Below are 12,539 nucleotides of genomic sequence, written 5' to 3'. Positions count from 1 at the left end.
CATTACGACCATTTGCTTCAATTTACTTCAAACAGATCAAACTCAACTCTATCATGCTCGACTAGATTTATAGTCTAAGAGACCAATCATAACTATGATTACGGGCGAAAATTTTAACCATAATCATTTGAATATGTAGACAATGAGGTCAGAGTTTCATATAAACTTCAAACAAACACAAATAGAGGACAACGCTTAGGTATCTAGGCCATGAACGCTCAACCAAGTGCACACGAACAGTTAGGAATCACGACTCTCCACAATGGTATAATATTGTCCATTTTGAATATAAGCTCTCGTGACTTTACTTTTGGTTTACTCAAAAGACCCCATATCAATGGAGATGTATTTCTTACCTATAATTAGCTGATGTGGGACACCCTTTCCCAACAATCCTCAACACAAACAACTCATGCATCCGCTTAGTTGTCATGCATAGCCTCGACAGAAAAAAACTCTAATACTTACTGCATAATACAGTCTTTTCATTCCGTATTTGACATGTTATGAACCGATATATTATTTTATTTGCTTAGAGTGCGCCCCCACCTGGCTGTTGCTTTTTTGTACGCCCATACCTAGGGTGTTCCCATGGACCAAGTAACCATCTAGGGCCTCCCAGCATGTGCCTACGCCCCCAACTAACGTCTAAGCAAGCCCACTCCAAACCACCTACCTATGCCTTTCAAGGCCTATATTAGCTTCCCTTTCAAGGAACGCCTTTGAAGAACTCGAATTCAACCCCTCAAAGAGCGAGTCAGCCACACATCCCAAGGCCTTAGTATTGGTCCTCAATACAATTATTGTTGTTCTAAAAAGGAAATAAATTCATGACCATTTGACGCTTTCTTCAGTTAGTGAAATGCTTTATCAAGCCCTTACCAAAAGAGACCAAAAGAACCTCACTCAAGAGTATTCAACTTCATGACACGACTCCATTAAATAAATTTTGGTTAAACTGGTATGAAATGCCCGACAATTAAAAAAATAAACTCATAAGAAACAATAGATACAATTACCAGATACAAGTTTAGAAATGCTTCCTAAACTATAAGAAACGAGAAACAAAATTGATACTAAACACATGTCTCTCGTTATCTATGACTTTATTTTGAAAAGCACTGTCAAACGATTGCTTATTGATCGAGATCTATTGCCAAAAAAATTATTTTAGAATGTTAAAGAAAAGGACGAAAGATATGAGCAATAAGAACAAAGAAAGTGGTACGTACATACGTTAGTGTAACAGAGACTTGAGTTTCCTTTACAAGTTCTTTGAACGCTCTTGTGATGATTTGTATATGCGAAATGCAGCAATGCACATTGTAGCATTTCCTATAACCGTTAGCATTGCCTGAAGGGCCACCAATACCTGCACTCAACACCAAATCCAAGTCATTTTATATCCTTTTCAGGGAGAGAACTGCACTACCACAACAAAATTTCCTGACAAACAAGAACATGTCAAATTGAAGAGTGAAAGAGAAAGAGAGGTTGTTTATTCTTTTCATGGTAAGTCTGCCTTGCTGTTTTGAAACAACAGCAATGGAATCTGAATCCAGTCAACCTAAACCCAGAACAGAGATCAGCTTGGTTCAGTTTCTTCTGAAGAGAGAGAGGTGTTGAGAATTGTTGGGAGAGGAGTCCCACGTTCGCTAATTAAGGGGTTGATTACGAGTTTATAAGGAATACATCTTCATTGGTATGAGGTCTTTTGGGAAAACCAAAAGCAAAGCCAAGAGAGCTTATGCTCAAAGTGGGCAATATCATACCATTGTGGAGGTTTGTGGTTCCTAACATGGTATCAGAGTCATGGCCTTAACTTAGCCATGTCAATAGAATCCTCAGATGTCAAACAAAGAAGTTGTGAGCCTCAAAGGTGTAGTCAAAAGTGACTCAAGTGTCGAACAAATGGTGTAATTTGTTCGAGGGCTTCATAGACCTCAGGGGAGGCTCTATGGTGTACTTTGTTCAAGGGGAGGATTGTTGAGAATTGTTGGGAGAGGAGTCCTACATCGGCTAATTAACGGGTTGATCATGGGTTTAAACATGTATCTGTAAGAGTTAGAACAAAACTCAGGGGTCCCAGATTTGCAGCATTATCTATGCCATGGTGCCGCATACAGCTACCTTCTTAGTTGTTGTTCAAAGATAATAGTTTTTTTTTTTTTTTTTTTTTTAAACAAACTGCACCGTGAGAAATTCATAATTTAAGGACTTCCATGCCAGTTCAAATACTTGACTGAACATGAAACCGAAATAGAAGAAACAGTTGCTCGGTAACAAAATTTCAAGATAGGAGTAGGAACTCAGAGTCCTGATTGATAACAAAACAAGCAGCAAGAAGTTTGATTCTCCTTATGATCACAGTTCAAAGATAGAATTGAAAACCCAAAACGAAGATGGACATAGTCATAGACCCCCAATTAAGAATTTCCGAAGCGAAATAGAGGCGGGGAGTATACGTGGCTGCAGGGGAGAGTTTGATAGGAAGAAAAGTTTGTCATGAGTACCAAGGACTCAAGCGAAAGCCTGATGGAGCAATGCCGCGTGGAGGTAGAAGGCCTACGGGTTGTGAACTTCTTTTCCTGGAGAAGAAGCAATGACGGTATTTGAGGGGTAGAGAGGGTACTTGTGCAGCGTAAGCGAGGGGGGCATCTTTTGGCTGTTTTGTTAAGGTTTGGTATTGATAATTACCCTTAAAATATCAATAACAGGCAGTGTTCATACCATTACGTCGAGAGCCAAAGCTTCCTAATCAATGGTTTCTTTTAGGACTAAATTGAAGAGTTTAATCAAACTACACTGAAATGGTCTAAATTCCATCCTGAGCATAATTGAAAGAAGCTAAACTATATCAGCTAAGAACTTTAACAAATCATCATGATCAAGAACTGGATTAAAAATTCGTACGCATTATTTAGAATATACGAACACTATCAGTCATTTCATTACGTCCAGCAAGATCTTGCAAAAACAGAAACTTACTATACCTCAAGAGACTCAGAATTGTAGAAAAAATGCAATGTGCAAGCACAACATGCTCCACCTAGCGAGGGTACCTGCTCAAGTTACATAAATAAGTGGATGGGAGAAGATAGATGAAAGAGCAATTATAGACACACAGAAAAAGAACTTACCATTCCCCAAGAAAGTCCTTTCCAAGACTCATTGCCAGATTTCTCTCCATACTGCCACACCAAAGCCATTGCTGCAATCCTTACGACACAAGACTTGTGATCAACAAATTATGAACCAAGCTAGCCAGCAGCAGCATATGAATGGCTTGGTTTATCATTCTTCCTTTTCCTTTAATTTCTTATTCATCAAATGGGTAACTAAAATGCAGAGTCTATTTCCATGGAAATAATTAAAGAACACTTGTGAATTATAAAAGATTGAATATACTCTAACCTATAAATATAGCAGTTTGTTAGGAATCACGACTCTCCATAATGGTATGATATCACTTTGAGTATAAGCTCTCATGACTTTGCTTTGAGTTTCCCTAAAAGGCCTCACATCAATAGAGATATATTCCTTACTTATAAACTCATGATCATTCCCTAAATTAGCCAATGTGGGACTCCATCCCAACAAACCTCAACAATTCTCCCGTTGAACAAAGTACACTATAGAGCCTCCCCCAAGGCCTATGGAGCCCTCAAACAACCTCCCCTTAATCGAGACTCGACTCCTTTCTCTAGAGCACTCGAACAAAGTACACCGTTTGTTCGACACTTGAATCACTTTTGACTACACCTTCGAGACTAGCAACTTCTTTGTTCGACACTTGAGGATTCTATTGACATGGTTAAGTTAAGAGCATGACTCTGATACCATGTTAAGAATCACGACTCTCCACAATGGTATGATATTGTCCACTTTGAGCATAAGCTCTCCTGACTTTGCTTTGGACTTCCCTAAAAGGCCTCATACCAATAGAGATGTATTTGTTACTTATAAACCCATGATCATTCTCTAAATTAGCCAAGGTGAGACTCCATCATAGCATCTAAACATTTTGGACAAAACTTTCAGCAACATTCCTACACTTCTCTCTAAAATTAGTCGAACTTCTCATGAATTTGGAGAAATTATCACTTCTTACAAGCACGTTGAAGATGATAACTAGGGAAATTTCTGGAAAAAAAAAAAAAACATCGAACAAATTCCATTTCAAGAAATCATTACAAAACAGATTGACAAATCCTCACCATTCAACGACGATGGAAACATGTACGGCCCAGGTGGGCAAGGACAGAGCATTTTGGGGCTCGTTAAACAGCAGCGAAGACTGGAATTCCGTCGCAGCAGAAGCCGATTCAGGTCCCAGAAGGGAGAATGTGAAACCAGTGCCGACCAAAACCAGGATGGATTTCGAGTCCAAAACCCGACCGGCGCCGCCTCTCCGGAGTCGAATTCCGGTAGGAAGTTGAGAAGTAGCGGCAGAATCTCTGGACGTCGGCAGTGAGGAAGAAGAAGAAGAAGAAATGGGGCATTTGGGGATTGAGAAGGAATGTAAGAAGGTGGAAGAGAACGACATGATTTGAAAATTGGGTGGAAAATTCAGTAAACACTGAAAGATTTGCTCTGAAAACAGCGAATCGCCATCATCTCTATGATTTTGGTTTCTTCATCTTCTTCCTCATTTTCCCACTAAATTACGTTAAATATGAATTTTAATTAATTAATTTATGTGTTTTATTATATGCATTTTCTTTTATTTTTATAAAAATGAAATGAGCTTATAAAATGTATATTTACTAAAGATTTTTATATTTTTTATATTTTAAATTTTAAATATGAATATTCCCGTCACTCTTCATATTTATTTTATAAAAAAAAAATATAACACCCGATCCAAATATTTTATAAATCCAACTCAATTGTTCTGGTTGTAAATTTTTTAAACAAAAAAATATTTACTAAATAATGGACTTTACAAATCCAACCATCCACCATAATGTATATTTAATTCAGTCGTTTATTTAAATTTTTAATTTTAATAAAAGTAAACATCTATTTAGTTTATTTTTAAACATTTAATTGAGAATTATATAAAAAAAAATTATTTAGTTGGAGAACAAATAATAATAATAATAAATATATAATTAAATTAAAAAATAAATATATGTGTTAAAAATTAAATTCAAATATTAATAACAAAAAAAAATGTTTAATTTCCCAAAAACCAAACAGAAATTAAAATATTTTAAACTTTAAGAACTAAAATACAGCTGTAATGTATTTAAAAAAAAAAAAAAACAATAACATTATATTTTGTAAATTAATGGAAAATTCAAACATTCTACTAATTCTTATAAATTTGAAAGAATTAGAAATTTCCTTTATTAAATGAAATTTTTTCCTCCATTAAATATTTTTCAATTTAGTAAATATTATTTTAAAATTGAAGTAATGGAATAAATTGAAAATTGTTAAAAAAAAAAAAAAAAAAGTAAATGGATAGATACACTGAATCTTTTTTTACACCCAAATACTATGAACTAAAAATATATATTTAGAAGAAAAAAAATTACATAATTAATATTCGAGATTAATATTTAATTAAACATAATTATTTACTATAGAATAATCAAAATTATTGGTTTTTTGTTTTTTATTTTAAGGAAGAACATTATTGATTCATTATTATTTGGTAGAATAAAAAAAAAACGAATTATCCAATATTTTATAAAGTAATTTAATTATGATTTTTTATTTTTAATTTTTAATTTGCAAGTGGATGCCACATAAGGAAAAACCGAATAAAATTTAAAATTTAAAAATTAATAATAATTAAATCCAAAATGTCTTTCCCGTCGCCGTCAACGGCACCGCCCAGGAAACTAGACGTTAACTAGCGGCGCCCAACCGCCCATCCAAAAAAAAAAAAGTAAATTATTTTAAAAATTATTATATAAATTAAATTTTAATTTAGAATAATAATAATAAAAAAATAGTTCGAATTTGGCGACGCTGAAACTCGGTGTAAAGCAGTGGACTCGTGTAAATAGAACGCGTCATGAGTCCTTATCTCACTGACCGTGACGGTAAAGCCACGACAGACCAATGACAGAAGAATCCACCATAGGATTAGCCAATTACACTCTGCCATCTGTTACCCGGCCCTTCACAACCACCACACGTGTGAGCCCACTGGCGATTAGCGAAATCTCAAACAACGGCAATATTTATTTTTTTATTTTTTATTTAATTATTTTATTGTTTCAAGGAATTTATTGCTTTTCAGTTTCAAGTTTTCTCTTCATTAATCAATCCTTCTTTCTCTGATTCTCTTCCCCTTTTCTTGTTCGCTTCAAATTGGTCTCATTCCTTCTCACACCCTTCTTCGAATCATTCATTTCCCTCTCTCCCCCTTCGTTTTCTAGGGTTTTTCTGAATTTTCCCATCAATTTTTTCTCGCTCTTGACAGTTCTGACGTGGGTAATCACCGGAGGAAGTCCATTTTTGTGATTTTCGAGCTTCTGGTCGGGGGTTTTGCCACCGATGACATATTGTGAGACGGATAACGGCCGGAGAGGGGAAGTGGTGGCGGAGGATATCACGGTGGGGATTGGATGTGATGATGGTAATGGGGACTATGTTAGGTTGGGACAGAACCCTTGTAACTGTGAAGCTGAGGTCTCGTCTGATGGGGGTGCTTCTCAGCAGCCTTGTTCTCCAGGAAGGTCCTTGTGGCTTTGGTTTCGTTTGGTGGTGTTGTTCATTTTCTTGGTGTCATTAGCTGTTGTTTTTTTCAAATGGGTTGGACCATTCTTCATGAATAAGGTCAGTGTTTATGTTTAATTTTGACTGCAATTCTGATGTTTTTCTATTGGAATTGAATTATAGAGTGTTGTTGCTTGGATTTTGCTTTTGTATTTTAGGTTTTTGTTGAATTCTTCATGGAATTGCCTTGTCTCTGCTGTTGTGTTTCTGGGTTTGATTTACTTGCTTGGTTTTGAACCTATAAAACTTGGTTCATAGTGTTATTTATTGTGGTAAGATCAAATTCCTCTTCTTTGTATGCTAATGTCATATTGGAATTCAATCTTACGTTATTAGGCATTATTCAGCAGCTTTAGATCTTGGGTTATCTTCTGATTATGTTATCTTCTAGTGAAAAGATAATAATCTTGAAGAGTTCAATGAACTGTGTAGTGTTTCATTTTAGCCTGACGGATATGTCATTTGCTACAGGAAATAATACCGATTATAAACTGGGAAGCTGAAACGTTTAGTACTCCGGTGCTGGCAGTTCTCGTTTTCGCCTCGGTTGCACTGTTCCCTTCATTGTTTTTGCCATCTTCACCTTCTATGTGGCTGGCAGGGATGACATTTGGTTATGGTTTTGGGTTCCTGTTAATTATATCAGCAGTAACTATTGGTGTATCACTTCCATATTTCATTGGCTCCCTATTCTATCGTAAAATTCAAGTTAGTGTTTGTTTTAAGTTTATCTTCTATTCGTTAACTGCCCGACATAGTTCGTATCCCTTTGTAGCTAAACTCTGTGCCCCTTATTTGGCAGGGATGGTTAGAAAAATATCCTAAGAGAGCTTCAGTTTTAAGATTAGCAGGCGAAGGAGACTGGATTCATCAGTTTCGCGCGGTTGCACTAATTCGAATTTCACCGTTTCCTTACATAGTATATAATTACTGTGCTGTAGCAACAAATGTCAGATATGGTCCGTACATCTTGGGGTCGCTGATTGGAATGGTGCCAGAAATATTTGTTACAATATACACGTACGTATGCTCCTCGAACCACACTCATACATACACATGATGAATTCCATCTTTCTTGGATGCTTGCTTGTAAATTTACATTCTCTGGCATTTGAAAACTTACGAATCAGCTTCATATTCCTGCTGCAAGAAACGAGAACCCTTTCCACGTCGGTACAACTGTTTCATTAGCTAGCTTGGGAACTTTTATGCTGTAAAATGTTAAAGGCCTTACTCTCATTTAAGTCAAATCTGATATGACCACATACGTCATAAGGAAATTCGCCAAACTTTTCATTGACTCATTGATCATAAAGTACATTATTGTGGAATTTATGGAAAATACTCGGAAAAATAATCGAGGTGGTGATAATTTAGGGAGTTAATGTCCAGTGTGACTGTGTTGCAGTAAACTAAACTCGTTTATTGTCGCTTGAGATTATCCGATGCATGTTAGGTAGCTCAAATACTCTCGGATATAGGTAAAAAAACACGGTGTAGGATTAAAGAGTACTCTTTAAACTAAGAAACTAAGTGACATATGTACTTACTAACCCTTGTCGGTTTCTTCGGATTAAATCTACACTGTTTTTCCTCTTTGATATTGCCTGTCTAGTCTTTGAAAATTTCTGTAAAATATTATGGATAAGTTGGATTATGGATATGATTAATCTTCCTTTTGTCACTGTAGTGGCATTTTAATCAGGACATTGGCAGATGCTTCACAAAATCAGCAGTTCCTCTCGGCCCCGCAGATCGCATTCACGATCGTCGGATTTTGCGTTACTGCAGCCACGACGGTTTTCTTCACTGTATATGCAAAAAGGAAACTCAACGAATTGCAGACAGAAGACGAACAATTATTGCAGTAGTGAGGCTAAAGTTACTTATTATTTGAGCACATAGAGCCACTGGACAAATGGTTGCATCGATCGAACAATTTCATATCCATGTTCGGTTTCAAAGAAGCTTCGAGTGAAGGTAAACAAAGAACTATCCAAATATCTTACACTAGATATCGTAAATCGATTATGAAACTCACACCAAAAGCATCAAAATGAAACGAAACGAAACAAGTATGTTGTCTTTTATCACTTCGTCTGCTTTGAAATCTCGATTTGTAGTGGTTGGAATGAGGTATAATGAAGTGAATTAGATTGGATTTAGGNTGATTCTCTTCCCCTTTTCTTGTTCGCTTCAAATTGGTCTCATTCCTTCTCACACCCTTCTTCGAATCATTCATTTCCCTCTCTCCCCCTTCGTTTTCTAGGGTTTTTCTGAATTTTCCCATCAATTTTTTCTCGCTCTTGACAGTTCTGACGTGGGTAATCACCGGAGGAAGTCCATTTTTGTGATTTTCGAGCTTCTGGTCGGGGGTTTTGCCACCGATGACATATTGTGAGACGGATAACGGCCGGAGAGGGGAAGTGGTGGCGGAGGATATCACGGTGGGGATTGGATGTGATGATGGTAATGGGGACTATGTTAGGTTGGGACAGAACCCTTGTAACTGTGAAGCTGAGGTCTCGTCTGATGGGGGTGCTTCTCAGCAGCCTTGTTCTCCAGGAAGGTCCTTGTGGCTTTGGTTTCGTTTGGTGGTGTTGTTCATTTTCTTGGTGTCATTAGCTGTTGTTTTTTTCAAATGGGTTGGACCATTCTTCATGAATAAGGTCAGTGTTTATGTTTAATTTTGACTGCAATTCTGATGTTTTTCTATTGGAATTGAATTATAGAGTGTTGTTGCTTGGATTTTGCTTTTGTATTTTAGGTTTTTGTTGAATTCTTCATGGAATTGCCTTGTCTCTGCTGTTGTGTTTCTGGGTTTGATTTACTTGCTTGGTTTTGAACCTATAAAACTTGGTTCATAGTGTTATTTATTGTGGTAAGATCAAATTCCTCTTCTTTGTATGCTAATGTCATATTGGAATTCAATCTTACGTTATTAGGCATTATTCAGCAGCTTTAGATCTTGGGTTATCTTCTGATTATGTTATCTTCTAGTGAAAAGATAATAATCTTGAAGAGTTCAATGAACTGTGTAGTGTTTCATTTTAGCCTGACGGATATGTCATTTGCTACAGGAAATAATACCGATTATAAACTGGGAAGCTGAAACGTTTAGTACTCCGGTGCTGGCAGTTCTCGTTTTCGCCTCGGTTGCACTGTTCCCTTCATTGTTTTTGCCATCTTCACCTTCTATGTGGCTGGCAGGGATGACATTTGGTTATGGTTTTGGGTTCCTGTTAATTATATCAGCAGTAACTATTGGTGTATCACTTCCATATTTCATTGGCTCCCTATTCTATCGTAAAATTCAAGTTAGTGTTTGTTTTAAGTTTATCTTCTATTCGTTAACTGCCCGACATAGTTCGTATCCCTTTGTAGCTAAACTCTGTGCCCCTTATTTGGCAGGGATGGTTAGAAAAATATCCTAAGAGAGCTTCAGTTTTAAGATTAGCAGGCGAAGGAGACTGGATTCATCAGTTTCGCGCGGTTGCACTAATTCGAATTTCACCGTTTCCTTACATAGTATATAATTACTGTGCTGTAGCAACAAATGTCAGATATGGTCCGTACATCTTGGGGTCGCTGATTGGAATGGTGCCAGAAATATTTGTTACAATATACACGTACGTATGCTCCTCGAACCACACTCATACATACACATGATGAATTCCATCTTTCTTGGATGCTTGCTTGTAAATTTACATTCTCTGGCATTTGAAAACTTACGAATCAGCTTCATATTCCTGCTGCAAGAAACGAGAACCCTTTCCACGTCGGTACAACTGTTTCATTAGCTAGCTTGGGAACTTTTATGCTGTAAAATGTTAAAGGCCTTACTCTCATTTAAGTCAAATCTGATATGACCACATACGTCATAAGGAAATTCGCCAAACTTTTCATTGACTCATTGATCATAAAGTACATTATTGTGGAATTTATGGAAAATACTCGGAAAAATAATCGAGGTGGTGATAATTTAGGGAGTTAATGTCCAGTGTGACTGTGTTGCAGTAAACTAAACTCGTTTATTGTCGCTTGAGATTATCCGATGCATGTTAGGTAGCTCAAATACTCTCGGATATAGGTAAAAAAACACGGTGTAGGATTAAAGAGTACTCTTTAAACTAAGAAACTAAGTGACATATGTACTTACTAACCCTTGTCGGTTTCTTCGGATTAAATCTACACTGTTTTTCCTCTTTGATATTGCCTGTCTAGTCTTTGAAAATTTCTGTAAAATATTATGGATAAGTTGGATTATGGATATGATTAATCTTCCTTTTGTCACTGTAGTGGCATTTTAATCAGGACATTGGCAGATGCTTCACAAAATCAGCAGTTCCTCTCGGCCCCGCAGATCGCATTCACGATCGTCGGATTTTGCGTTACTGCAGCCACGACGGTTTTCTTCACTGTATATGCAAAAAGGAAACTCAACGAATTGCAGACAGAAGACGAACAATTATTGCAGTAGTGAGGCTAAAGTTACTTATTATTTGAGCACATAGAGCCACTGGACAAATGGTTGCATCGATCGAACAATTTCATATCCATGTTCGGTTTCAAAGAAGCTTCGAGTGAAGGTAAACAAAGAACTATCCAAATATCTTACACTAGATATCGTAAATCGATTATGAAACTCACACCAAAAGCATCAAAATGAAACGAAACGAAACAAGTATGTTGTCTTTTATCACTTCGTCTGCTTTGAAATCTCGATTTGTAGTGGTTGGAATGAGGTATAATGAAGTGAATTAGATTGGATTTAGGCAAATGCAGGGTGGTGGTCTGTATATGAAATGTTGTAGTGTTGTTTGCTGATTATAGTACATAATAATATTCATTCTTCTGCTGCTGAATAGTTTAACAGTGAATCAGTGTGTACAATTCCCATAATTGTTGGCCTCACATGGAAGTTCTTTGTGTTTGCCTTTATCTGTATGCTTGTGATGAGACTGAAGGATAATTCCACTGTGAGATTGAAATATCTTTAAAAGAATCTTATCTTCTGCTGCTGCTGCTAGGTCCTACTTACATGGATAGATTAGATAAAATGGATGACTTTCTTTTGGACTCTTCTCGAGAAGAAGAAAATATCGGTCGTTCTAAGATCGTTTTATTACTAACTTGAGAATATATGATGTTTTAAGATTGTTCTATTACTAACTTGAGAATATCTGACGTTCTAAGATTGTTTTGTCGTTTTAAGATCGTTCTATTACTAACTTGAGAATATCTGTTGTTCTAAGATCGTTTTATTACTAACTTGAGAATATCGGTTGTTCTAAGATTGTTCTATTACTAACTTGAGAATATCTGTCGTTTTAATATCGTTCTATTACTAACTTGAGAATATCTGTCGCTCCAAGATTGTTCTATTAATAACTTGAGAATATCTTACGTTCTAAGATTGTTTTGTCGTTTTAAGATCGTTCTATTACTAACTTGAGAATATTTGTTGTTCTAAGATCGTTTTAGTATGATTGTTTTATTACTAACTTGAGAATATCTGTCGTTCTAAGATCGTTTTAGTAAGATCGTTTTATTACTAACTTGAGAATATCGGTTGTTCTAAGATCGTTCTATTACTAACTTGAGAATATCTATCGCTCTAAGATTGTTCTATTAATAACTTGAGAATATCTTACGTTCTAAGATTGTTTTGTTGTTTTAAGATCGTTCTATTACTTACTTGAGAATATCTGTCGTTCTAAGATCGTTTTAGTATGATTATTTTATTACTAACTTGAGAATATTTGTGGTTTTAAGATCGTTCTATTACTATCTTGAGAATATCT

General features: G+C 36.1%; 3 protein-coding genes across 3 annotated transcripts; 2 read left to right on the top strand and 1 right to left on the bottom strand.

The window, feature by feature from the left end:
* Positions 1-1,070: 1,070 nt before the first annotated feature.
* On the bottom strand, positions 1,071-4,651 carry LOC111809617 (ycf49-like protein). The gene is made up of 4 exons (XM_023695962.1): positions 4,218-4,651; positions 3,141-3,219; positions 2,994-3,062; positions 1,071-1,372 (listed from the first exon to the last, which is right to left on the bottom strand). The coding sequence occupies exons 1-4, from the start codon at positions 4,544-4,546 to the stop codon at positions 1,265-1,267; spliced, it is 585 nt and encodes a 194-aa protein (XP_023551730.1). The 5' UTR covers positions 4,547-4,651; the 3' UTR covers positions 1,071-1,264.
* Positions 4,652-6,244: 1,593 nt separating this feature from the next.
* LOC111810126 (TVP38/TMEM64 family membrane protein slr0305-like) lies at positions 6,245-8,896 on the top strand. The gene is made up of 4 exons (XM_023696709.1): positions 6,245-6,795; positions 7,207-7,443; positions 7,538-7,755; positions 8,426-8,896. The coding sequence occupies exons 1-4, from the start codon at positions 6,514-6,516 to the stop codon at positions 8,604-8,606; spliced, it is 918 nt and encodes a 305-aa protein (XP_023552477.1). The 5' UTR covers positions 6,245-6,513; the 3' UTR covers positions 8,607-8,896.
* A 13-nt stretch (positions 8,897-8,909) lies between these two features.
* Positions 8,910-11,676, top strand: LOC111810127 (TVP38/TMEM64 family membrane protein slr0305-like). Its single transcript, XM_023696710.1, has 4 exons — positions 8,910-9,404; positions 9,816-10,052; positions 10,147-10,364; positions 11,035-11,676. The coding sequence occupies exons 1-4, from the start codon at positions 9,123-9,125 to the stop codon at positions 11,213-11,215; spliced, it is 918 nt and encodes a 305-aa protein (XP_023552478.1). The 5' UTR covers positions 8,910-9,122; the 3' UTR covers positions 11,216-11,676.
* The last annotated feature ends 863 nt before the right edge of the window (positions 11,677-12,539 follow it).

The sequence above is a fragment of the Cucurbita pepo genome, chromosome LG14 (assembly GCF_002806865.2).
Source record: "Cucurbita pepo subsp. pepo cultivar mu-cu-16 chromosome LG14, ASM280686v2, whole genome shotgun sequence".
Lineage (NCBI taxonomy): Eukaryota > Viridiplantae > Streptophyta > Magnoliopsida > Cucurbitales > Cucurbitaceae > Cucurbita > Cucurbita pepo.
The sequence above is the reverse complement of the archived record's forward strand: the minus strand, read 5'-3'. Positions and strand labels throughout refer to the sequence as shown.